This window comes from Micrasema longulum, unplaced genomic scaffold, assembly GCF_059751315.1.
Source record: "Micrasema longulum isolate JH-2025_06_02 unplaced genomic scaffold, ASM5975131v1 h1tg001042l, whole genome shotgun sequence".
Taxonomy (NCBI): Eukaryota; Metazoa; Arthropoda; class Insecta; order Trichoptera; family Brachycentridae; genus Micrasema; species Micrasema longulum.
The window spans coordinates 252,932-277,659 of NW_028278230.1; the positions used below are offsets into that span (position 1 = coordinate 252,932).

General features: G+C 34.5%; 1 protein-coding gene across 1 annotated transcript in view; it reads right to left on the bottom strand.

Moving 5' to 3' along the window:
• Window positions 1-3,930: 3,930 nt before the first annotated feature.
• Gat (sodium- and chloride-dependent GABA transporter) overlaps window positions 3,931-24,728 on the bottom strand; it is a 44,985-nt gene continuing 24,187 nt past the window's right edge. Inside the window, exons 2-13 of the mRNA XM_088232951.1 lie at window positions 22,676-22,914; window positions 21,825-22,096; window positions 20,584-20,685; window positions 19,727-19,910; window positions 18,967-19,157; window positions 17,505-17,685; window positions 16,402-16,526; window positions 15,513-15,757; window positions 14,410-14,613; window positions 13,149-13,316; window positions 12,077-12,212; window positions 3,931-10,164 (exon numbers count right to left, since the gene is read on the bottom strand). Coding sequence (XP_088089077.1) covers window positions 12,120-12,212; window positions 13,149-13,316; window positions 14,410-14,613; window positions 15,513-15,757; window positions 16,402-16,526; window positions 17,505-17,685; window positions 18,967-19,157; window positions 19,727-19,910; window positions 20,584-20,685; window positions 21,825-22,096; window positions 22,676-22,764 — 1,854 coding nt within the window. The 5' untranslated portion in view covers window positions 22,765-22,914 and the 3' untranslated portion in view covers window positions 3,931-10,164; window positions 12,077-12,119. The remainder of the gene's footprint in view (window positions 10,165-12,076; window positions 12,213-13,148; window positions 13,317-14,409; window positions 14,614-15,512; window positions 15,758-16,401; window positions 16,527-17,504; window positions 17,686-18,966; window positions 19,158-19,726; window positions 19,911-20,583; window positions 20,686-21,824; window positions 22,097-22,675; window positions 22,915-24,728) is intronic.

Genomic DNA, 24,728 nt, shown 5'->3' on the forward strand with positions numbered 1-24,728 from the left:
GGCAATTCATCTTATAAAGGGTGATTACTGCTATCCACATAAATATTTTTATGTAGACTGGGATTTTTATTGTGCAATGAACATTGTGTACAAATAGTTGAATAAAAATTTAAAAAATAATTTCTTCTTCTTCTTCTCTGTCGTTCCTCAGTTCTGAGGGTCGTGATCATTGGTACTCTCACCAGCCGTTCCATTGACAAAGCGTGTTCACTCTTCACAGCTCTGCGCCCTCTCCACACCTCCATTTATATTTTTATTTTTTATTTTATTTTATTAAAATAAACGGCACTTAGTGCCTTTTAAATATTAGTTACAAATACAATTAAATATACATACATGTAAGCTTAATTTAAGTAATACAGAGCATTTAAAACAATATTATTAATTTAGAAAGTCTAAGAAATATAAATATAGGGTCGCCTGTGAGGTTGTTTTCACCTGGTCGATCCATCGAGCTGCAGCTCTGCCTCTGTTTCTTCGTCCTGGCACAACTGCCCGTGATTATTATTTACTCCAGATTTTCTGGGTCACGTCTAGCCATGTGACCGAAGAACTGCAGCATATGGCCGATAAGCGAACTTTTATGTTGAGTTCTTCCAGTATGGAGACATTTGTATTTTTGGCTGTCCATGGTATTCTCAGCATTCGACCCCAACACCACAGAAAAAATAAATAGCAGTCTCTTAAAAGTTCACACCATTCTCACTCCTAAATCTTCTTATTTGACGAGTCGGACTTCGGGGGTAAGTGAGGATAGGGGAGAAGTGACATTTATAGGTAGATTTATATTTGGAATTTTGAAATAATTATTGTATCCGTCAGTTATTGGGCAGCCGAAAAATATGTGGTCAGGCATTCTCATGTCTAGGATACACTCGCACAATGGACTCTGGTGCAGCAATTTTAAACAGGTGACTGTTTGTGCAGCAATGTCCAATTTTTAACCTACAAATGTTGGATACCAATCTTTTTGATTATTTTGCAGACTTAAACCAGGGTTGAGAAGGGATATGATTTTGCAAGCTTCTATAGTAAAAACCCTTAGTTTTGCTGCTTTCATTCCATCGAACATCGCAATGATGTTTGGCCTGGCTCATGAATAGAAGGGACAAGTCTGAAATCTGCGAACGGAAGAGGAAGGAGGTGAACCGGAGGGAACTGAGAATGCTTGTCCAGATTTGAACTAAGTTTCCGGAATTGCAGCAACATCAATGGAGTAGTTTTCAACAGAGAAATAAGGTCGATTCTGCACTACGGCTAAGAATTTTGAGTTTTGAAAGTACTTTGATGGCCTGAGAGATGATAGAGCGAGAGGGATTTGAGGTGCGTTCCTCTGAACTGGAGTTTTATTAAATAAAATTACTGTTGGATTGTTGTGAGTCATATTGAAGTTGATGAGATAAATTGGTAATAGTTTTGGCAGCGTTGGACGGTAATTGGGAAGGGCTTACTTACAATCAGTCGTGGGATTCAGCCGGTTTGGACTGGTGCCTGAAATTTTCAGAGTTCGCCGAACCGGTCCTTGACCCTTTGTCCGCCATGGTGTAAAAATATTTGAACCTCACCAAGCAAAAAAATTATTGGAAAGATGAACAAAATTTGTGGAAAATTCAGTTAAGTTATTGCACTTAGTAAAAAGAATATAGTGAAAGATGCACAATAATGTTCTCCTTTCTATAAGTTGCCTAGTGCCCCATAGGGCCAGAATAAGATCGAAAAATTAAATACATAAAAAAATGCGATAGAAAGTCTCATAGTGGTTAAGAAACGCAGTTGCCCTGTACAACTCTATAACATTATTGTTAATTAACTTTTAAATCTGTTTATGCGCAGAATAAAAAACAAATACTTAAATAAAAAACTTTTTTTTGGGAGGGGGGATAGGAGAGGGCAAATCGGTTTTTAATTTTGTTTAATCCCATCACTGTTTACAATTATTAAAGTGATAAGTGAGATAAAGTTGGATAATATTTTGGGGAGGTCTTCTGTTTTTGGAGTTTCTTTTTGTAAAGCACAGCCATTTGGTGCGCTTGATGAAGATGGGTAAGATAAATAGTTTAATCTCTTTTATCGTTGATTTAAAAATATTAGGCAGAGGAATTTCACGAGGAGACGTTCCCCGTTATACAGTTTTTTTTAAAGGAGGTGGATTTTTGTAGTATTGTGTTAGGGAGATTGGTTATTTGGGATGTTTAAACTATCTACATAGGATTTCCCCTTGTTATTTAACATTTGTTTGTTTTGAAGAAATATTAAGCTTTGACATGTTATTTTCAATAATGTTTTGGCCAATAAAATCAGGGCAACTGCGATCAGTAGAATATTAATTACCGGAACAATGAATACCAATGGCATTTTCTAAAGTAGTGGAACATGTCTCTCCTAAATGGCTAGATCCTCATTTAAAACATCGGGTTGAGATCTGCATACAGGTTTACGGTGACCAAATCTTGGAAACTTTGCATAATCGGGAAAGTGTAATGTTCCACCTCGATGGCGGAATGAAAGAAAAAAAATTCAGAATTTCAGAATTCTCCAAAATATCAAGGTGAGATAATTCAGTAGGAACGCCCCCTCACAAGACCCCTCCGAGAAACCATAAAGGTATAATTCATTGTACTAAGAATAAGTTGATTTTCAGTAAATAAATTTGCCCTCGAGAAAGAATTGAATTTAACTTAAACATTCTACAATGTGACCTACGTCTAGACAGTTGCTATCAGCTTTCAACATCTATATGAGGAAATTTTTTGAACATAAAGATAAAAAGTTGTATATGCACAATAAACAGACCCGCATCTTTATCATTATAATTGTAGTTGATAGTTTCCTCCGAATTCTTTTTTTGGGCCAAACTCACTGCTTTTGCATCGGGAGGACCTCCTCAAAAGAGTCCGACATGAGTCCGACTTAAGAGGCCGTTTGTCTCTCATTCTGGTAGACTGTAAAATAGGACTCTAAAACAGTTTCTATTCAATACCCATCTGGAGAATCAGGAGGTTTCTCCCCTTTCTCCATATTTCTAAAATCGGAATTTATCTGTCATTAAATTTAATAACAAAATAAAAATATTTAAATTTGGATTATTGTTGCAAATAAATGCTATAAAAATTAAAAGCTGTATATTTTTTAATTATAAGATAAAAATTCGTGAATTCGAGTAAACTTAGTAAATGTAAAAGAGAATGAAGAATAATCCAAACCATACATTTTATAAATAACTTCACAAAAACATATGCAAAAATACAAAAAACTTTGAGCACTTTTGACAGGTTATCACTCTGACAGCTGTCAGATACCTAAATCAAGTTCTATGTACTTATCAAAAAAGATTAATTATTAAGAGGTTATTAGCAAAACTTTATTATTGAGATCATGAAATATAAAACTCCTCCATTAATCGAGCCACACAGAATAGTATCAATATTTTACTATGCCTAATAAAGTTACATGTTGTTTTTTCAACAATAAAAAGCCATTTTATTTGATCATCACCATTCCCCTTTTCGTGCCCAGTGGTGCATAGAGCACTGGGTATGTTAATGTATATTTACCAGTTTGTGTCGTATGTTATAGTTATTATGTTATTGCACCCACCATCTAGTGTCAAATAGCGGAAGCAAAATTTGTCTCGTATCTATGGTTTGAGACTTAGCTAAACGGTTGATGCTCGAGTGTCGGTCGATTCCAGTACAGAAATGACCAATTAGAAAGCTTAAATTTCTTCTGGGAATTTGGGAGGCTTCCATCATTTATCCGCGCGTCCAGATTTCTTGTCAATTTTTGACAGGACAACAGAACTCCAGCCAATGACAGGTCACAAGTTATAAGCTCACTGAATACCTAGACTTCCATTCTCTCTTCTCAAGTTTTCCATTTCCCTTGAAATACAAATCAATCAACAATAGTTCATGAAAAAAAAACACCGGCTTCTGATTAACATAGTATATTTAATTAACTAAAAAAATACATAGACACTACAGTTTTAAAACATTACATCAATTTTGGGTTTAATACGTCTTTATTTAATGATCTATTGACTTCAAACAGGATAATAATTTACATCAATCCACGAATAAAATAATAATTCATAATGATACATATATTGTTTATCTGATTTTTTACTAAATTAAACACCTTTGAGATAATATGAACGCACCTCAAAATGTATTTTACAAATAATAGTAACTACACCTAGTTCTTATGTTAATTATTTAATGGAAGACATAAGAGAATTGATTGCTAAAATAGAATATATAATATTTTAAAATACTTTTTGAACCTAACCATCATTTCTGTGCAAATGAAAAATATTTTTATTTGGAAGAATTTTCCAGCTCTTGGCTATTGAAAATCTTAACATTTGGTCCTTCAAGCCGGAATCTAAAATACATCTTATGGTAAAATCAACAACTGAGTTTTCTCAGTCTTTACATGGATGACCAAATCTAACAATTTCTTCAAGAGGGACAAGCCATAAGTTGAAATAATCAGCGAGTGAGCATTGGAAAACATTTGAAGCGAAGTATGTATTCAAAGAGAATTATGTGGTGTGCTATCTTTTCCGGCTACATCTACGGAAGTTGTGCAATGTGGATGCCTCAGAGATCCGTAACAAAGCTTGCCTACTTTCCAAGGCATCAGGTTCTCTAGTCTTCAACGTTCTATGCTGACAGTTTATGCCTAAGGGATTTCAATTGGGACGCTCATGATTTAAAAGCCAGCTGAGACGCATGGACACACGATACGCTTCAACTACGGAATAAACATGGGATGTTTGGACATGCTATAGTTATTTTAAACAGAAGTCTTAAAAAGCCATACTTTTAATGTCTGAAACATCTTAATCAAAAAAAAAATGATGGTTTGGTTAGGTCATTAAAATCTGTAATCTGTTAGGTTAGAGGTCTTAAATTTTAACCAAATAGACTCGCAATCGTTCGACCAAACAGACAAGAATACAATTCTGAATAAAATAGAGCATAATAAAATAAATATCACATTAAGAAATATTTAGTCAATCATTTTAATAACACCTAATGACAACAATGATATGCTACGAAAGCTGATACAATTTACGATAACTTCTAATTTTATAATTTTTATAATAATTTACTTAAATGATTCGGTTTTTACACTCCAGTAAGTTCATTAAAAGTATAAAAGAGCCTTTCTTGTAATAAATAAATATGTTTATAGAAATGAAATATTTAATAATGTAAAATTTTATAAACAATATTTTTTTAGGAAAGCAAAAATAAGTCAAAAATGGTTAACTGTTGTGATTTTATCTAATTAATTAAATCAATCGTTTTGACATACTTCAAACAAAAATCTTGCTTAGTTTTAAATGTTTTTAGACAATATCTGAGAACTTCCAAAATGTCAATGAAAGATGGTGTGACAATGTATATATTCTCTATGGTTAATTGCTGTCAAACTCTCTGGCAATTTGAAATTATTTCAGTAACACATAACCAGTATAAGATGATTTTATGGACTATTATGAATGTATAAATATCCTTAGAAAAATACATTGATTAATTATAAAATGTCTTTATTTCAACTTCAAATTGACTTTAAATAGCAAATGATGATATAACTAGTATTATATTTTATATATTTACATACATATCATAAAAATAAATTCTACCCTAAAATAATTTGTATTGAATGCTCCTCTGTTAAAAAATAAACACTATAAATGAATTAAATTAAGATAATATAAAAATAAAAGCATATTCATAATGAATTTAAACTGTTTGAATGCAAAAAATAATGTCTTTTTTGGAAATTTAATTTGAGATCCATTAGCCTGACTTTCGAAATTTCATCATCACCATCATTTCCTTTCCATACGTAATGGTGCGTAAGGCACTGCAACGTTACATCAATTGCAGCGTATCTTAATCATTTTTGTTACATGAAGGCAAGATGATTAGGGACTATGAAATATTCTAGTGTAAAAACACAATTTTTAATATTTTATGTCAACCATCTCGGGATTCAAACCCGAGACCTCTTGCACGGTAGGGAAATGCGCTGACCATTATAACACGAGACAGGTGGCGGAATTTTACAAAAATAATTTGATATAGTGTTACTAATACTTTTTTTATAACAATATTATGCTTATTGTATTTTAAATAAGATCTTTGCATTTTTCTCAATAATAAAACTATATTCTGGAATAAATGGGTGCTACAATTTAATTTTTATGACAAGAAATAATGATAGCTCAGTATTAAATTATATATACTTTGAAGAGAATAATTAATATTTGGAGTACGTTTTATAAATTAAGTATTTTCTAACACCGTTCCATATGTTACTTTATAGTATTACAAACAAGTATTTGTTACAGTATTTTTTGGCACTGTACCATTGAATAGACATTAAGATATTTAAAACATCGATAACATTTATAAAACGTCATTTAAAATGACGAAAATCTCTAACTATTCCCATAATATAAGATTCAATTGTTAAAATATGTATATTCTGATTATATATTATTATTTATGTGTGATTCTGATCAAGGTGGTTTAAAAATAAAAACATGATTCATGAGTCATAAAAAGTTGCATAAATACAATTGTTAAACATTGAAAATATTCCCACATAATCACAAATCCAGGCAAATAACAATTTAATCATTTTTTATGAAGGCATTAGCGCCATCTATAAAAAAATGGAAAAACTATGGTTATGTGGGTTTGATTACTGGCTAAATAATATTTAAAATTATTAAAATAATTGAGAACGCAACTTGGAACTAATTTTGTATATATTTTTGGGAATATTAAATTCACATACATTGACAATAATCTATGACTAATTTTTAATAGTTTATAATAAATATTTGGAAGCACAGTTTACATTTAGCGCCTTGATATAGTTAATATAATTCTAGAAAACATTCTACACATTTAGTATAATGATGTAGTATTTTAATAAGAAATTCTAAATAAAATGGAAGACTTTATTAACAACACTTCATTAACTCTACGCTAAATTCACATCCGAAGTTTCACAAACAATTTTGCAAGTAAAGTTGTATCTTGCTTCTTTGAGCCTTTCGACACAATATCGATCATTACATTTCAAACACAACCTGCATGATTCAGCATGATTTAAAAACTTTTTATGCCCTTTAAAAATCAATTCATGTGACATAAGTGGCAACTTATGGCGATGAAAACAATTTTTAACTGCACGCAGTAATTTAAAAAAATTAAATGGTTATAGAAAAAATAATTATACACACAATTTAACACTAATAAAACGAAATAAGTATTATACAATTTATGAACTAAAAATTATTAAAACATGCATATTGAAGTTAAAATCAATCACAGATTGTTATTGCAGTATATACTTTTGCTTAAGAGAAGAATTTTCACTCTTTTAGAAATTAAATAAACATTTCTTTGATTAACTTAAAACCATCTTTGAAAGATGTGCTAGATGAATTGGACACATGATGTATCTTCTACATCAGGTAACAGGGGGGATGTCTGAGGAGCAAACTACAGATGGCGCCCTCACTGAGAATCCCTTGACGATTTACGCAAAGGTACCAGTTGCAGGTCATACGAAGACCTGAAGAGGGCCGCACAGGACAGATGGAAGTAGCAGAAAATGCAGAGCTTTTCTGCAAACCAATCATCTTAGATGATTGAAACCAGAGAGATGTGTTTGATTTTAACTTGAATTAACACATATAAATATTAACGTTTAATTAAAAATAATCACATAATTCCAATCTTAATTATAACGAATCAGTTATCTAATATACAGCTAAGAATTTCGTCGATTTTAAAAATCAATTTTTGAAACTAATTAAAACCATTAACCAAAGTTTAACGTGAGCCTTAAAACTAATGAATATTGCATAATTAGCTAGTTGATATTACGTTTTACTTATATTTTATGGTGGTTTGATGTTAGCTGTCACAAGGTAAAATAAAACAAAGAACAATATGTTGACTTGATTCGGTTGTGAGATGGACCTCCTACACTAGTTGGAGATGACAGAAAAAAAAACAAAAGAAAAAAGAATCGGTAATAGATCAATCTGAACTGATGAACTGAACTGAACTCCACTAAACTACTGATGGTACCTAAGGGTGCTACTGCTTATGTAGTAGTTGTCCATATTGTTTTCTTTACTTCCGAGTGGGAAATTGAGGTCATCTTCTATTTCCTTTACTGTCGGCAATTTGACATCCGTGCGAGGTTATCAGTATTTTAGATGTTTTTGTTCATTTGTTGTTAACGTACAGAAAATGCATGATTCATGCTTCTGCATTTTACATTAATGGAAATGTTTTTTCGTATAAAATGAACACGAATCCGACTAAAACCATGTTACTTTACCTTGTGCGAGCTTTATATAAATGGATTGTATAATTATGATTTTTCTAATTTTAGTGATCTTTTTAATTAATATTTATTACATAGTTTTTGTTCCCCGGAAAATTACATTTTAATTACCTAATATGATGAACAATTTACCCCAGATTTTAATTTCAGTTCATACAGTGCTCCCCTATGGCCAGAATATATAAATATATTTTCATTTTATTCTGAATGGGAACATTATAATAAAATGCTATATTTTTACGATGTTCCTAAAATGCCTAAAACGATGAAATCGGTAAATGATCAACAGAAATTTCCATCAATCAACCCTGGGATTTCCAATTTAATTTGTAGCTATAAAATGTATGTTTTGTTACTATAAAAAGAGCTGTTTCCAAATAAAAAAGTCAACACAAAACCATTGACAAAATACTGTCGTTGCAATAATATTTCAACATTACTTTTTTTTTTTTTTATAAACATAAAACCTGTTAATGTAACAGCTGTAAGAGAATATATCAATTAGTAACATAAACAGAAGAAAAGTTTGAATAAAAGAAATCAAAAGTGATAACAAAATTAAAAACATATTTATTCGAAAGTGATAAATTTGAATAATTATATTTTAATTTTCATATTTAGGGAGCACTGTATATTTCAAAAATACAATTTATTTATTATTTTCCAAAACTATACACATTACATATGATATCTTTGCTATGTTTGAATTCAGTTTAGATCCATTTCAGTCTAGAGAAAAATTGTTTCTTTGATACCTTGTGTAATTTTAATTCGGTTATTAGATCAAACTATTTATGCAATATCGTAATTCAGTTCTTAACATTAATATCTTATATAGTAAATAATAACATGAAACGTAAAAAATAATTGTTAAATCTAATATTAATTAATTTAATAAACACACATAACCAAGGTTTTCCAAAATTTCATAGGTTAAAAGAAATTGGAATATTTTATAATTATGTGGTAATGTTTTCAGTTTTTTTATTAGTTATATTGAATTATGTTATTGATTGCTGAGTTTCAGAAATGTCATATTAAAAAAAGTTAATCTATTGAATTCAAGCTGAAAGGAAATTTTGTTTTACCTCTTTATTTTATGTGAAACTTATGATGATCATGTGATGATTATGTGATGGTCAAGAGTGGATCACGTGCCAAACATTGCTTATTTAAACCGTCATATACACCACATCTCTTGTCACCTTTACTGCAAGAATTGACAAAACAATTGGCTTCTGATCTTGCTTTTTGCATATGTCAGTTTATGAAAGAACTATGAATGCAAAAAACATAGCACTTTATCAGAAAGAGGTAAAACACACATTTTTCAAAACTCTGGGGTATCTCATCAAAATGTTCAGACAGATTTTGATATGACTGCTTCATTATAATAAATCATATAAATAAATACTGAATAATAAATTATTTGTTTTTATGACAGTGTACGTAATTCTACATAAACATATCATTAAAATAAAATATAAAATAGTTTATGGATCCTACATAAAAAAACTTGAAAGCAACATGTCAAATGTGTAGTTGGTAAAACATTTTACGTGAATCTAAAAAATGGTTTAAAAATTATTCCTAGTCGATTGTGACAACTTAATAAATTAATAGTGTCAACCTAAATTATAATCTAATCGAGATTTCTCTAAATAAACTTATTAATAATAAAAAAACGCCTTGGAGAGAAGATAATTAATATCTGTTTAATGTTTAAAGTTCCTTACACAATTCCTGTTGCGCACTAGTATTGTTGACATCTTGTTCAATCTGAAATAAATACTACATGAATTAAAAAGTCTTACAATATTATATTATATTTTCTTCATATTCTTGGGACCTCCTAAACGTAACCTATTAATATCAGATTTTTTAACATTGTTTTTCTGCCAATCTCTCGCAAATGCCTCTCCGACACTGTGCGAAAAAGACAACTCGTCGGACTAATTTGCCTAGAATCGTCAAAATAGACAAAATCGACGTTTTGCTGTCCAGTTTTCCATACCCCAAAACTGAACCTCTTTGATTATTTTTTTAAATAGGAATATTAGAACTTGTTGTTATTATTTATACTGTACGTCGAAGACGGCAGATAAAACTGCGAGCTTTTTTGAGTTTTTGGAACAACAATATTTTGAGTTTGTCCAAATTTTTGTACACAAGGACTGGATTCAACTCCCTGGGGAGCTGTTCATATTAACATATTACAACAGAGATGAAGAACATTTAAGAGAAGGTAATATAGAAGTCTAGGCATCTACAGGGCTTATGACCTGTTAATGGCTGGTTTATGTTGCCACTTTACACACTGTAACATTCACCATTCTGCCCATATGTGATGTTAATATAAACAGCTCCCCAGAGAGTTGAATCCAGTCCTTGTCTACAAAAATTTGGACAAACTCAAAATATTGTCGATAAATCCACCTGGTCCATGAAGAAGTATAGAAATGGAAAAAATAACATTTTCAGGCGTTGCCTAGTATGTAGGTGAAATAATTCAATTATATGAATCTCACCCGCGTAAATAAAGGTTTCAGCTCTTTAACTTCACAAACATCAACAGATGAAAGAATTGAAGGAATATAGTTGTTCAAATATGGGCAGAATGGTGAATGTTACATAGTGTGTAAAGTGGCCACTTAAACCAGCCATTGACAGGTCATAAGCCCTGTAGATGCCTAGACTTCTATATTACCTTATCTTAAATGTTCTTCATCTCTGTTGTAAATTAGGAACGATTTCTCAAAAAAATCAAACAAAATAGACAAAGTTATGTAAATATCTACGTTGTATATAAAATCATTTCTTTGTGCCATAATCCAGGGAGAAAATATGAGAATACGCTTTGAGGCCGCGCTTTCTCCTTTACATACAAGAACTAGAATTAATCCCTATCAGTAGCTCAATCACAAATAACAATCGACATGCTAATAAGCGATATGATAACAATTTCTCACCATGGTTGTTTATCATATTCGCGATCACAACTGAACATCCGTGAGCACCTTATATTAAATGTCAAAATATTTACGTTTCGCGACGTATAATCCTGCTAATCACATATCGTATTTGAATTGCACCGGTGTAAACATGGAAAATATTCCAAAATTGCTATTTTTATTTATTTATTATTTATCATGCTGTTTATTGCATTTAGCCAGCGGTTGGCAAGCCAAATATCAAGAAAAGCAGTCGCCATAGTAATTGTAATGTAATTTTAACTTTTTTGTATAAGTTTATACATATACATCATTTGACTTTTAATCATCAGTGTGGCCATTACACGAAGAAAAGTGTCGTCGCATTAAAAATAAAGTTAAAGTTACTCCTTACTATTTTGCAAATGAAATATATTGTACTATTTTTTACAGTAAACGCCGATTTTTCACCAATGAACTGTATTTATTTACGAGGAAAACAAAAAACAAACCGACACGAGTGTTGATTTGGAGATTACACACGCATTGACTTAAAACTGCTATAACTTAAGCGTGTTCATTATTGTTCCTTGTGATCGCTCAAATGCTTAGCATGTTTTTAAGCACGTCGATAGTTATTTGTGATTGAGCTACAGGATTTCAGGAAGATGAACATCGTTTGTTACCACAATAGCTTGGACTAAAGTCACGGAATTTATACTTTTATTACTAGTATTCTCTAATAATTGAAAAAGACTTACAGAAGATCTTGGACTATTTGTGTAGACTTTAGTGCCCCATCGTTTAAACAGCGTTTTTCTTCTTAAGAGCCTCCGCTTGCATCTTCAATCGAAGTGTTGGAATGTCTTCTTCAATGCGAACAATCTTCCTTATTTTCTGCAAAATAAAATTACCTTTTTTAATGATCGTGTTTAGTTAACTCAGTTTGTGCAAAGCAAGTATTGACTTCCGAGATAAACACACTGAGGATTATAGCAGGTAGAACAAGAGATCGTATGAGGAAAACCAGAATAAGAGATATATGCGAGGTTGAGGACATAGTCAGATACGTCTCCAGTAGACAGCGAAGGGGGGGCTGGTCCGGTCATGTTCAAAGAATTGGCACTGTCAGACTCCTTTATATTGCACTACATAATCATCCTCGTTGGACTTGTCCTCGTGCGAGACTCCCAAAGGATGGAAGGACAATGAAAGCATCTACCCCTTTCCCGAAACTGTTCATGAAGACTTGTGTCTTTCTTCAGTTTCGCATATCACTATCAGTTTTTCAAAAACTAAGTAACCGAAAATTTAATATTTCTTTACAATCAAACCACGAAAATAACAAAACAAAGAAACTTTAAAAGCTTTCATTATACCCCTCACTGCAGTATTATCAATTTGTGATCAATCAAATACACATGGTCAGCACAATCACCTTTTTCTAATTTCCCAGTATGACAGTGAAGGAATAGAGTGTTAGTTCCGAATTGAGACCGCGGCCGAATGCTCCAGATCCCGCCTCGGAAAGGAAGCAGAACGTAGTAATACAAACAAATCAAACAACGACACAAAACCCAAATACACATAGGAAACATTAGAATTTAGAAAAGAACATTAGAAATTGAAGAATATTGGCTACTCTTCCTTAATCTTTTTAGTTATACCTATCTGAGATTTGTATCGTTTTCAGATTTAATTTGATAGTCCACCCATCAACCTTTCTTGTGTACACTGTAATGATCCTTTTCTGCCAGCTTCACATTATCACAATATGTTCATGTGGATTGACCTCCATCGGTACTTTTAAAATTAACAGTTTGAGTTATTTACCTCCTCTCGTGTCCCAGGAGTGATGTACCACAGGTAGATCATATAACCAGGAATACAGAGCATAGAGGACAAAGCTGAGAACCATCCAAAGACGTGGGACCACCAGGGATAGCTGTAGTTTAGGTACTTTACTGGAGTCCACTGCACCAAGTTGAAGATGAAGACACCCTGAAATACAAGAAAGTATGTGTTAAATCAAGATGAATAGAGGGTTTAAATCATACATCTGTCTGCACCAGATGGTGTATAATAGGGCATTGAATTAGTACACTGAATGCAGCGTGAATCGGTCATCTGTTACGTGAAAGTAAGGTTATCAGCCTTATACTTCAGGTGCCTGGACAGGAACATGAAATGTTGAAATGAACCACTATTTTTTTCCAGGAAACCCAAGCCAGGTAAGCCAACGCCAATCACTACACTATGAGGTGAACTTACCTCCACTCGATTTCCTTATTCAAAATTTTAAACTGAAAGCAACCATCAAATCAAAAACACTCATCCAGGATTCTGGTTTGATTTCGCCCAGACACAGAGAAGATAGATCACATCCATGTGCTCATTTTTAAAATCTTTTTATATGGAGAGTCTCTTCAAATCAAATCCCAAGATTTGATTAAAATATCTAATGAGATCTACCATATTTTATCTTTCTTCATATTAAAAATAATAGTATATTAAAGCTTAGATAGTCAATGTCAATGTTTTGATACTTTTGAGTTGACAATCGATGACCCAAAAATCTCTTGTAACAATTACCACTAAATGAAGCAAATTAGTACATATTACTTGACTTAGGCATCAACAATATGTCAGTTTATTGGCTTGAATTGAACTATGAGACGCGGACTTGGCTTATAAGTTCATAATCTTCTTACTGTTCATTTAGATCCGTTGATATATTTTCGCAGAAAGCTAAAATTCTTGGGAAGTTGAGATCCAACTGTCCACCTTTTAAGCGGTGTATCAAGAAGACGATAACTTGGTGGAATTTTTGCTGCTGCAATGCAAGAGATTCTGGAGTTGTCTTTTCTGTTGATCTCTCCAGAATCTTCCTCTTGCTCCATCGCACAACATTACTTGGTGACACAAGTCCACCTTGTTTCTTTATTGCGGATTCGATCTCGAAGCATTCTCCCTGTGATTGTCTTCAAAGTTTTCATTTCCGATTTTCAAAGCAGATTCTTGTCTTGGTTTTGTTTCTTTCCCATATAAGTTTATCTTGTCTATTTATTTCATTACTATTAATAAAGATACTTACAAAACAGATACACGGTGTCGCGATGACCCAGCAGAACTTCCACCATCCCATGGGGTAGTATCCAATCATGTCTTTAATCCCGTCGTAGAAACGTCCGACACCATAGGCCCAGGAGATGGACACGCACTCGAAGAAGATCAAGAACAGGAGGCAGAAACCAGACACGGCGTAGGAGTCAAGGATTTGGAAGACGTACATTCCGCCCTGGAAGAAAACAAATTTACGTCAGTAAAAAAATACAAATATTGTCAAAAGAGCCAACCGTGTGGTTAACGAAATTGTCAGTAAAATCACATGATAAGAAAATGGTAACTCTGCCTTTACAACAATGTATTTAATTAACTTCCTGCACATAATATATATATTTCCATTGGTGAGGTTATTGACAAATGTCAATTTCTTCCAAGGAAACGATAAAATAGTATTGTTATTTTATATCATTTAAGTTTCAAAACGTATTCGAGAGAAAATCAAATATTTATTAAAATCAAAACTAGTATTTATTGAGAAGAAGAAGAAACTAAAGAAACTTCATCATCATTTTCATTTTCATCTTTTCCACATCCGCTCCTAAGTGGAGCATGTGGACATCACCATTTGCCTCCAGGAGACCCTATTGCCATCCAGCATTTTCGTCTCTTCCCACGTCAATCCTGCGCCCCTAGTCCCGCCGAATAAAGTCGAAAGATCGTCATCGACGGCCTTCCAGGACGGCGTGAAGGCTCACGCCGTCCTGGAAGGCCATTAAACGAACGCCTGCAGGCGCAGGTTTAAAGAAGAGGCAACTCGGGTTTAGGTTCTCCTGAGGCATGCGCAGCACATGTCCAAGCCAGTTCCGCCACCGCATCCTCAAGACGCTCGTTATAGGAGGCTGCTGCGTCCGTTCTTGGACTCCAATGTTAGTTATAAAATCGAACCACCTTATGCCTAGTATTCTTCTCAAGCACTAACTCTCAAAACTCAGAAGTTTGGTGTTTTGAGCTTTGGTAAGAAACGGTGTACGGTGGCTTATTTAGGTTTGGTTTAAACACAGATGGTGAAACAAAAAATTGATAGAGGAGGGGAGATGATTCTACAGTTGAGCTTAAAATGAAGCAACTTACCTGTGATATACACGACAAGCCAACGATATAAGAAATCATGCAGGTAATCGCAATAAAGATCTCTTTTCTCTTCCTCAGCAGTCCCGGCCACTCGTCGACTATTGCGGTCACGAATCCTTCCATGGTGCAGAACTGGGAGTCCAACCCGATGAGAAGTAACATGAAGAAGAACAGACATGACCAGAGGGCAGAACCGGGGAGCTGAAGGACCGCTGATGGATACGCTAGGAAAGCCAAACCGGGACCTGGAGAAATAAAAGTATTAAGAAGAAATAAACCAAAAGAAGGATTCTATTGATATTAGTACTCCTGAAAAAGTTCAGTGGAAGTTTTTTATCCCCTTTCTACACCTATTGGTGCATAGGGCACTGCGTTGGTACACCAATCGCACCGTATCTTGATCATTTTTGTTAGATGAAGGTAAGGTGATGAGTCTTTCGCTTCAGGTGCCAGTTTGGTGCCAATTTCATTTGTTGAAAAACTATCAAAGTATTTTTATGTATAAGGTGTTCACATACGTCGTGTCCGTTTTTTCAAACGTCATGAAAATAATAATAATTAAGTAAATAAAATTATAAATGTCAATCCACTCTAATTTTACCGTGCCGTTTAGATTAAGATGGAATTAAGTGAAATAGTCTATTTTCCGTCGGATATCACGCGGCTGGTTTGTTTATTTGGAAATTCTTGTAATAATAAACAGACTTTACTTCCTATTTTTGTGCAACAAATATGGTGAAGGCGTCAGTTTTGCATGCTGTTTTCATTGGTGCCCTGTTGAAGAGACGGATACGTCTGGAAACCGGTAGATATAGAACAGTCGGTGAGTTGTTATTTACAAAATTTCTTAACATTTAGTGTCTATTTTTATGAATATTTTTTATCAAACCTGACGCAGCGACTTCCGCTACCGGCCTCTGTTGCTCGTGGGCCATGAACCCAACAACGGAGAAGATGACAAACCCGGCGAACATGCTGGTGCTGGAGTTCACCGTGCACACGATCAGGGCGTCTCTGGAACATAATAATACGGATATGAGATCGTGAGGAGTCATTCCGGTGATAGTAAAAGCGAATAATGGAGATCATTTTGAGCACTTACTTAAAAAAATAGCATGTCTGAGTATTTTTTATTTTACACAATCCCGTCCTTTCGGTAAGCAATCCTGTTTTTTTTATTTAAAATAACCGAGCTAACTTTTAAAAAGTTTGATTCTTTTAATCAGCTTTGTTTTGAGTATGTCCAAATGTGATGAAATGAAACTCTTGTATTATCCTTGGTTAGAAGCCAACTATACGGGCGCTTAATTGTGTAGGTGAGTTTAACAATGTGACATTAATTTGGGTACCTGGACACTCGACCATCGACGGTAACGAGGCAGCTGATGAACTGGCAAGGCTGGGAGCTGAGAAAGCCCCAATAGGCCCTGAGCCCTACAGTGGGTTGCCTAAATATGCTCGTCGTAATGTGCTTAGGTCATAGACCAGGCAGCAAAGTATTATGTTCTGGCAAAAAATACCTGGTCAACACCATGCGAAGGAACTAATAAAAGTGTACTCGCAAAATGACGTTTGCTTTTGACCTAATAAAGCTCAGCCTCATCAAGTGAGGGTTATCACTAGAGCCCGCCCAAGGCACTGCAGATTTAAAAAACACCTTGCTAGAATGAACCTTTCTGAAACTTCTAGATGGAGGTTCTGCAGTGCAGATGAGGAAACACCTATACAGATTTTATGTGAATGTGATGATTTACATCACAAAAGGAGCCTCATCCTCGGGAGACCACAGGTTGAAGCTGAGGATGTTAAAGAGCTCGCCCTAGTGAGGTATCACGACTGGCGCACGTAGAAGAGAATAGGTGTCATGCAGGTGTTATATAAGGCGGCATTTGGTTTTCGCTGAGGAAAAATACTAGCCACACTCGGGAAATTAAAATACTTCTACTCAAATCAATTATCTGCGGGTGCAAATTAAAATCACATATAACTTACTTGTAAACATTGTTACTAAATTTATTGTAACTTCCCAGTGCTACAAGAGTTCCCAAGCCGAGACCATACGAGAAGAAGATCTGTGTCACTGCATCGATCCATACTTCGGATTCTCCCAACTTGGACAGGTTCGGCATCACGTAGAACTTGATGCCTTCCATGGCTCCAGGCAAGGTGATACCTGGAGAAAGAGAACTTATGAAACGGAAAATCAGGCTAAAACCTAAGCTTAAGAGGATACGCGAAGAAAGAACGGTTTAATGAATAGATATTTGAATACATATTAGTTTTTCTGTTACTATATCTAAGATGCTTTCCTGAATACTGTGCGAAAAAGGCATCTGCACGTTCGACTGATATGCACAGTGGCGTGGGTTCCATATAGGCACATGAACGGTGCCTACCCTACTAGAAATTCATAAAAACAATAACAAAAAATAATATAAAATATGCCAGTAACTATTTGGAAAGTTTGAAAAATACGCCAGATTTAATTCAGATAGGTACTGTGTGGTACTAATCGGCGCGCCGCCATCGGCCAGGGTTGGCTAAGGCACAAACTACAAACGCTTATTTTGTTCATATTGCAACTGTTGTTTACGTGAACAAAACGTGTATGTGTGGATTTTAATTTTCAGTTGTAATTACGCGTTTATGGGTAACTTTGTAGGCAGTGCTTTTGATGAACTTTGGTGCATTATTTTAGAAATAAAAAACGAATATGTTACTGACATGTACCGTTTTTTTCTAATAAAAAACGGTCAAAGATCAAATGTCAAATAAATAACCTCAAACGCCTCAAATCGATTTTTTCGTACAATCGAGAATATGGTCCACGTTTATTTTGTAAATGAAAAAATGAAATGGAGTTCTGTAAAACCTGTGATAGTGACGAACATAATATGACGGACATAATATGTCCGTCACGTCTGTTAAACACATATTATGTCTTTAACCGTTTTAAGAAACAAAGCGTTTTTACGGTTATCCTTTATGGACAAAAAACTAAAGTGACGAGTGAAGGAAACTGTTTGGTAAGATTTATTACTTATATTATACAAAGCGTTTTTTTTTCTACTGCCTACCCTAGATAAAAACATTGTGCATGCGACTGATTATGCATAAGTAAAATCGTCAAAATTGAGGTTTGCACCCTAAAACTGAACGGATTTCGTTTTTTTTTTTTTTTTTAATGTTGATGACGATTGTCACCGGAGGTCGCTGCATTCCACGTTCCCTACAAAGTCATACTACCGCATATCCAATATTCTTCCTGAGACAGACACCTTTTATCAAAACTCAATAATTTGGTGTTTTGGGCCCTAGTAAAGTGCCACAATCTGCATCCGTAGAGGAGAATAGGTGTTGAAATGCGAATCAATTTATGATTTGAACCTGTGATGAAGTCTGTAACAGTAGCTTAGGATAAAATTAATACTATTGCAATAGATTAAATTATTACCTCTGATAAGCAAGATAGTCAGCAAAAAGTATGGGAAGAGAGCCGTGAAGTACACCACCTTCCCAGTCCAGCGAACTCCCTTCCAGATACAGAAGTAGCAGATGATCCACACAAGTAGCAGAGTTCCAGCCAACTCCCAGCGGAGAGCCCCAACTTGGTCGATACCATCGGAGATCATCAGGGCACGGCGTCTGAAAACCAGGAACTTGTGACAACTAGGTATCTCAAACAAAACTAATTGGACACGCTTCACATGACAAAAAAATTGTTTCAGCTCAATAAAATGTATCAAAAATAACATGTTTTAGTTTACCAGGTAACGTTGAAAGTAAGAAACGTTACCGATATTGCCGAAAGAGTCGAAATACAAAAAAATTAGTAGGCGGGTCATATAGCGAGACAAGACGTTGATAACTGGACCTCCGGAATACTATGCTCTACAGAGACTCTACGAAAATAAAAGGAAGGTGGGGGAGAAAAAATAGGGTGCCCAAGACAGGGAGACATGGAAAAATTTAGAAAAATATCTGTGTCCAGCATTAAACAATACTACCAGGAAATAAATGCGAAAAACGAGTCATGCAGTAATTAAAATACTACAACAGAGATGGAGAACATTTTAGGGAAGAGATATGGAAGTCTAGGCACAGGACTTGTGATTGGCTAGATAAATAAATTATTTCGTTTTGTTTTTTTTTGCAAAAATACAATTGTGATAAACTTGATCTGATTCAATTTTTGGTATTAGTTTTTCACTTACTCCCAAAACTCTTTGACAGGATCACTGAGGAGCGCTGTTGACACGTTCCTGGCATTGATGGTGCAGACTCTGGTTATAGTTCTATTGGGGGTCATGGCGTCAAAACAAAGGAGGTTCTTGCGGTCGTAAGGATTGACGCAGGTAGCGGTGTTCCAGTAGTTGTCGCAACTCCTCCATGGAACATCTAATCAAAACATAAGCAAAATTAAATTAAAATATAAATAAATAATATATTCGTGGTGGTGGCAAGCGCTTGTTCCAAAAACTAAAAAAAAATAGAATCTGTACGGACACGTGAACAGACAAAATGCAATTAGCGAGACCTCGAGGTTGACTATATTAAGAAGAAGAAAGACACAAAAAAGAAAGACTTGGAAACTGCGTACCAGAAAGGCTGACCCTAGATGAACTTGGAAAAGCCAAGGAAGAAGAATAAGACATAACACATTTTATTCTCTCCTTGTCTCTCTTGGACTCTTTTGTAATATTTTTGATCATACGTATTCCAGATGCAAACAGTATGAATTGTGTAAAATATTTACTATCGGAATTCATAAATAGACATGAAATACAGTACTAGTAGAAAAAAAACGAAATTGTAGTAAACACTGTTGAAATCGAATTTCTTGATTCGGGGGGACCCAATTTTTGGTATTCACCCGGAAACCAATGCCCACTGTCACTGGACCTACAACCGTCTTAAATACGGGACAGAAAGCGAATCATACGTTTTTTTTACGTAAACAACGATCAATTAAAACATCCAGAATACTGATTACTTAGCACAGATATCAAATTGATGACAGACAGAGAAATAAAAAAATACCTCAATTTCAATTCCAGGTTTTAAAACTTACCTGCCCGAAGAGACATGAAGAAATAGAAGATGGCCCAGGCGAGAATGACGATATAATATACGTTCATCCAACATGACATAACAGCCGCCGCGTATCCAATGCCTGTAAAAAATAAATCAAGTTATTTAAGGAATATATCCATCGACGGTTTTTATATTTGCTTTGAAAAATTTAGCATAAAAACATGATGGAAGCATGGTTAAACAGATACACCGAACCAGTGTTACTATAGACTTAATAGTAGAATGATTAAGTAAGGTTTTGCATGATCAGATAGATCAAAATTTAAATCTAGTGTGTCAAAAGTCTAATGATTGTATCCTAAAGTATTCATAAGACATTTTATCATTTTTTCTAATCAAATAACGTGATATTAGTTGTACGAGAAGTAGTAGTATAATCATCGTTGGTTGCGTCACATTTACCATGAAGGTTGCTACAATAAAATTTAAAATTACCTACTGAACTCCGGCTTAAATATTGAAACCTCGCCATGGGTGCCAATACCCTTTTGCACGGCAATCTAGTACTGACCGCACGTTTATGTGATTATTTTCAACACGCCATCGCTAATAAGTTATTTGAATGATTCCAATTGTTAAATTTGGATCCTTGGATTGACGAAAATGAGTTATTGTCTATGCTTGCAGTATCCAATGCACCTATATAAGAACACGCAACACGTCACTCAACGTTCTCTGCCTCAATCTGCATTTCGATCTACTACATACCATCTTGTTTTTATTTATGAAACCACTACATTTTCGTGTGTGCAATAAACTTCAACTGTTAGTAACTTTGAATATTTTGTTCATTTCTTCCTTGAGGTTAAATTTAAGTATTTCAAATTCCCATAAACCCCAAACTTATTTTAAATGACACAAACTGATGACTTCGAGGGTTTTTACAATTGTACTCCCCACAAAGTTAAACAAACCTATTGTGTTGTCACGCGTGACAATTTAAGTTCAAATGCCTTGTTCGACCCAGCATCCCATAGAGAAGAATTCTTACAATAAGGTAGAGAGAACCCCAGTATAAGGTGAGTGTTTGTTATTATTTAGTATTGAAGTTTAAAATATTGTTAATAACGCAATTTGCGACATTAAAAACCCGCGAACCGGCGCATTGTCAATCGATCTTTAGGTAAGTAGGATATTTTCTGATAAAAGATAACTCAAAATGTACTTTTGAGATCTGTTTGAAGGAAGAAAGATTTGGAAAAAATATTTTTTACATACCCTTAAAGATGGGCGCGATCTTGAAAACTCCTAACCCTCCGATGGTAAGCATTTGTCCCATGGCCAGTTCCATGAAGAACATGGGGATGCCAGCGAGGAAGAGCGTAAGGAAGTATGGAATGAGGAAAGCCCCTCCACCGTTTTTATAACAGAGGTACGGGAATCTCCAAACGTTTCCTAAGCCTATGGCTAAACCAACCACAGACAAGATGAAGTCCATCTTACTGGCCCATGATCCTCTGTCGGGGTCTGGCTGATCCAGTTGCACTGACCTAGAAACATATTCATGTCAAATATTATCTTAAAACTATCCTAGTTTAAAGTGGATAGTGAGTTTTGGTTATTTGGTGATCTCAATTATTCTAACACCATTTTTAATGTCACTAATGGAACTCCGCAAGGGTTTACATAGGTCCCATATTTTTTGTTGTTGTATATATTATGAAATTTGAATTTGGTGCTAATCATATAGTTTTTTTTAAATGCGCCCGCGAAGATTCTTTTGGGTACTAAAATAAAACATACAAAAATGTTCTTAAAATGTTTAAACAATTGACGATTTCATTTGTCTTGATTGGTCTGGGCATTTAACTGCAAAAAATAAAAACATATCGATTTAAAGGTATTTCAACAGTTTTAATTATTATTTTATTATAATTGTGTGTTGAGTAAACTTAAAAAATGTTTATACTATAAACATATTTAGTAGATAAAGCGATAGTAAAAAAAAAACAGTGATTAAAAAAATATTTTATTTATTTGATTATTTATTTCCTTCGTCAACAATCTCATTGGAAATTTTTGGTGTCATTCAGGGATTATTATGACGGAGTTTGGATAGTTCTGCTTACCCTGGTTTTGTCATGGCTCCCGTCATCTCTATATCTTCGGAGTCACACTTGAGCTCCAGCCTGGGCGCGGCGCTGCCCTCCTGCGCCATGGTGCCTGGCCTCTGGCCGCTGGCCTCTACTGGTCTCTGACCTGCTACTGTCCTCGTGGCCTGCTCCGGCTGCCCCGCCTTACTCCTGCCGCTGGTTTCCTATGAGACCCCCAGCGAGCAAGGCATCACAGGTCGATGGTTAAGCGCTTTCTGCAGAAAAAAAAGAATTTAAATTAGGTCAGGTTGTGGCCGCTTTGCAATAGGTATTGCCTTCATAAAATTATTGATTTGAGGTTCACCTTATGTTTTGTCCTATCACAAATGGATTCAATTCAATAAACTGAAATTAGTGAATAAATCGTGTTTCCTCAACTCTTTTTCTTCTTATGTGGGAGAGATTCATTTGACTAAATGATAAAGATTTGTAAACATTGAGAAAATGCGAAATTGGTGAAAGTTACAATGTGTAGAGTGACCACTTAAATCAGCCAATGACAGGTCACAAGCCTTAAAAATGTCCAGACTTCCATAATTATTTCCTTTCAAATGTTCTGAATCTTAGTTGTATGACTGATCAGTCTCGTTTTTTGAATACCAATACAAAAATATAAAGTGTGGTAAAGAAAAACTTTTCTGATAAATACTTTTTGTCATCCTGGGCCTCAGTTATGAACGCTATCTTCATCTGTATATATTGAGACGGTATACTCAACTTCTGTACTATCTATATCATACCTCGGTTTGTTCTACCTACTTGCCATATCGACATCATATGATCGAAACAAACCAATGAATGACCGCAAAAATTAGTCCGCGTCCCTCACTTCATAAACATGAAAAAAAGATCTCGTTTGTATTTTAAATAGGCTTATGTTATAGAAAGTGCCCACTTCAAAGCTAAAAACTACAATAAATCCCAATTCAAGCAAAAAAAGCTCGCTTGAATATGTTTTTTATTTGACTTTTAACCATTGCCAAAACGATATGCTTAACGATCATCAGCATTTATCTACTGATGTAGTACTGAGTGATTACAAGGCCGACTCTTGATACGTTCTCTCAGAAAGATAATAAAACAGATGGAAAAAATTTAATAACCTAATTTATTTTTTACAGTGGTAACTTTCTAACGCCTAGATACTCTTATATGTTAATGGGGCAGAACCTAGCGACATGTATTTTTTGCATCTAGGCGATCGTTTTGTTAAACTGACAGTTATGTCGAAATACAATTTGAATTCAAAATTAACTTATTTCTCTATCATATTTTTAATTGGCTTTTAATAAAAAAAGTGCCAAACTCAAAACGAAAAAAATCAAAGGAAATATTCCTCGGTGGAACAAAATTTTGGCACTTTTAATGCGTAGATAAACGTATCGAAGGGTTCTAGACCCGTCGGAATAAACCGATGTACTTGCATCAAAACTTGATGGTGGGGGGATCGGTAATATATCTTTACAGTCGGTAGGGAGAATTTTATCTTGTATGATGATGTATGATGACAACTACGATGTCAGACTGAAGCTATGTCATTTTAGAGCGTAGAAATGAGTCCCAAGACATACGCTTTCCATTGTTTCATATCGATGTACCTACCCAAAACTTGAAGGTGGGGGGTCGGTAGTATATCTTTGTTATCGCTAGAGAGAATTTATCTTTGACGATACCGTCAAGATGAAGGTATGACGCCTTTATCTTCCCATCATAATCGAGGCCCTGGTCAGATATTGATATCGAGAGCAAAATGAGAATTTTGAATTGAGTTTATTTGACGCATAATATTATTTAGGTAGAGTTTCGACACTACCTCGCGCAGCTGAGAATAAAAACCGAATTATTTATTCTAGAACCCAGTGTTGCAATCACCTAAATATTATTGAGGAATATTAAACCAATTATTGAAATAATTGTGGCAGGTTTCAAAAGATCCGAGAGCGAAACTGTCATGGCGGCCGTTTCCGGAGAGCGGGAAAAGCGCGCGCTATTTATCCCGGAAGTGGGGCTTCCCGCCGGCGGCAATCTC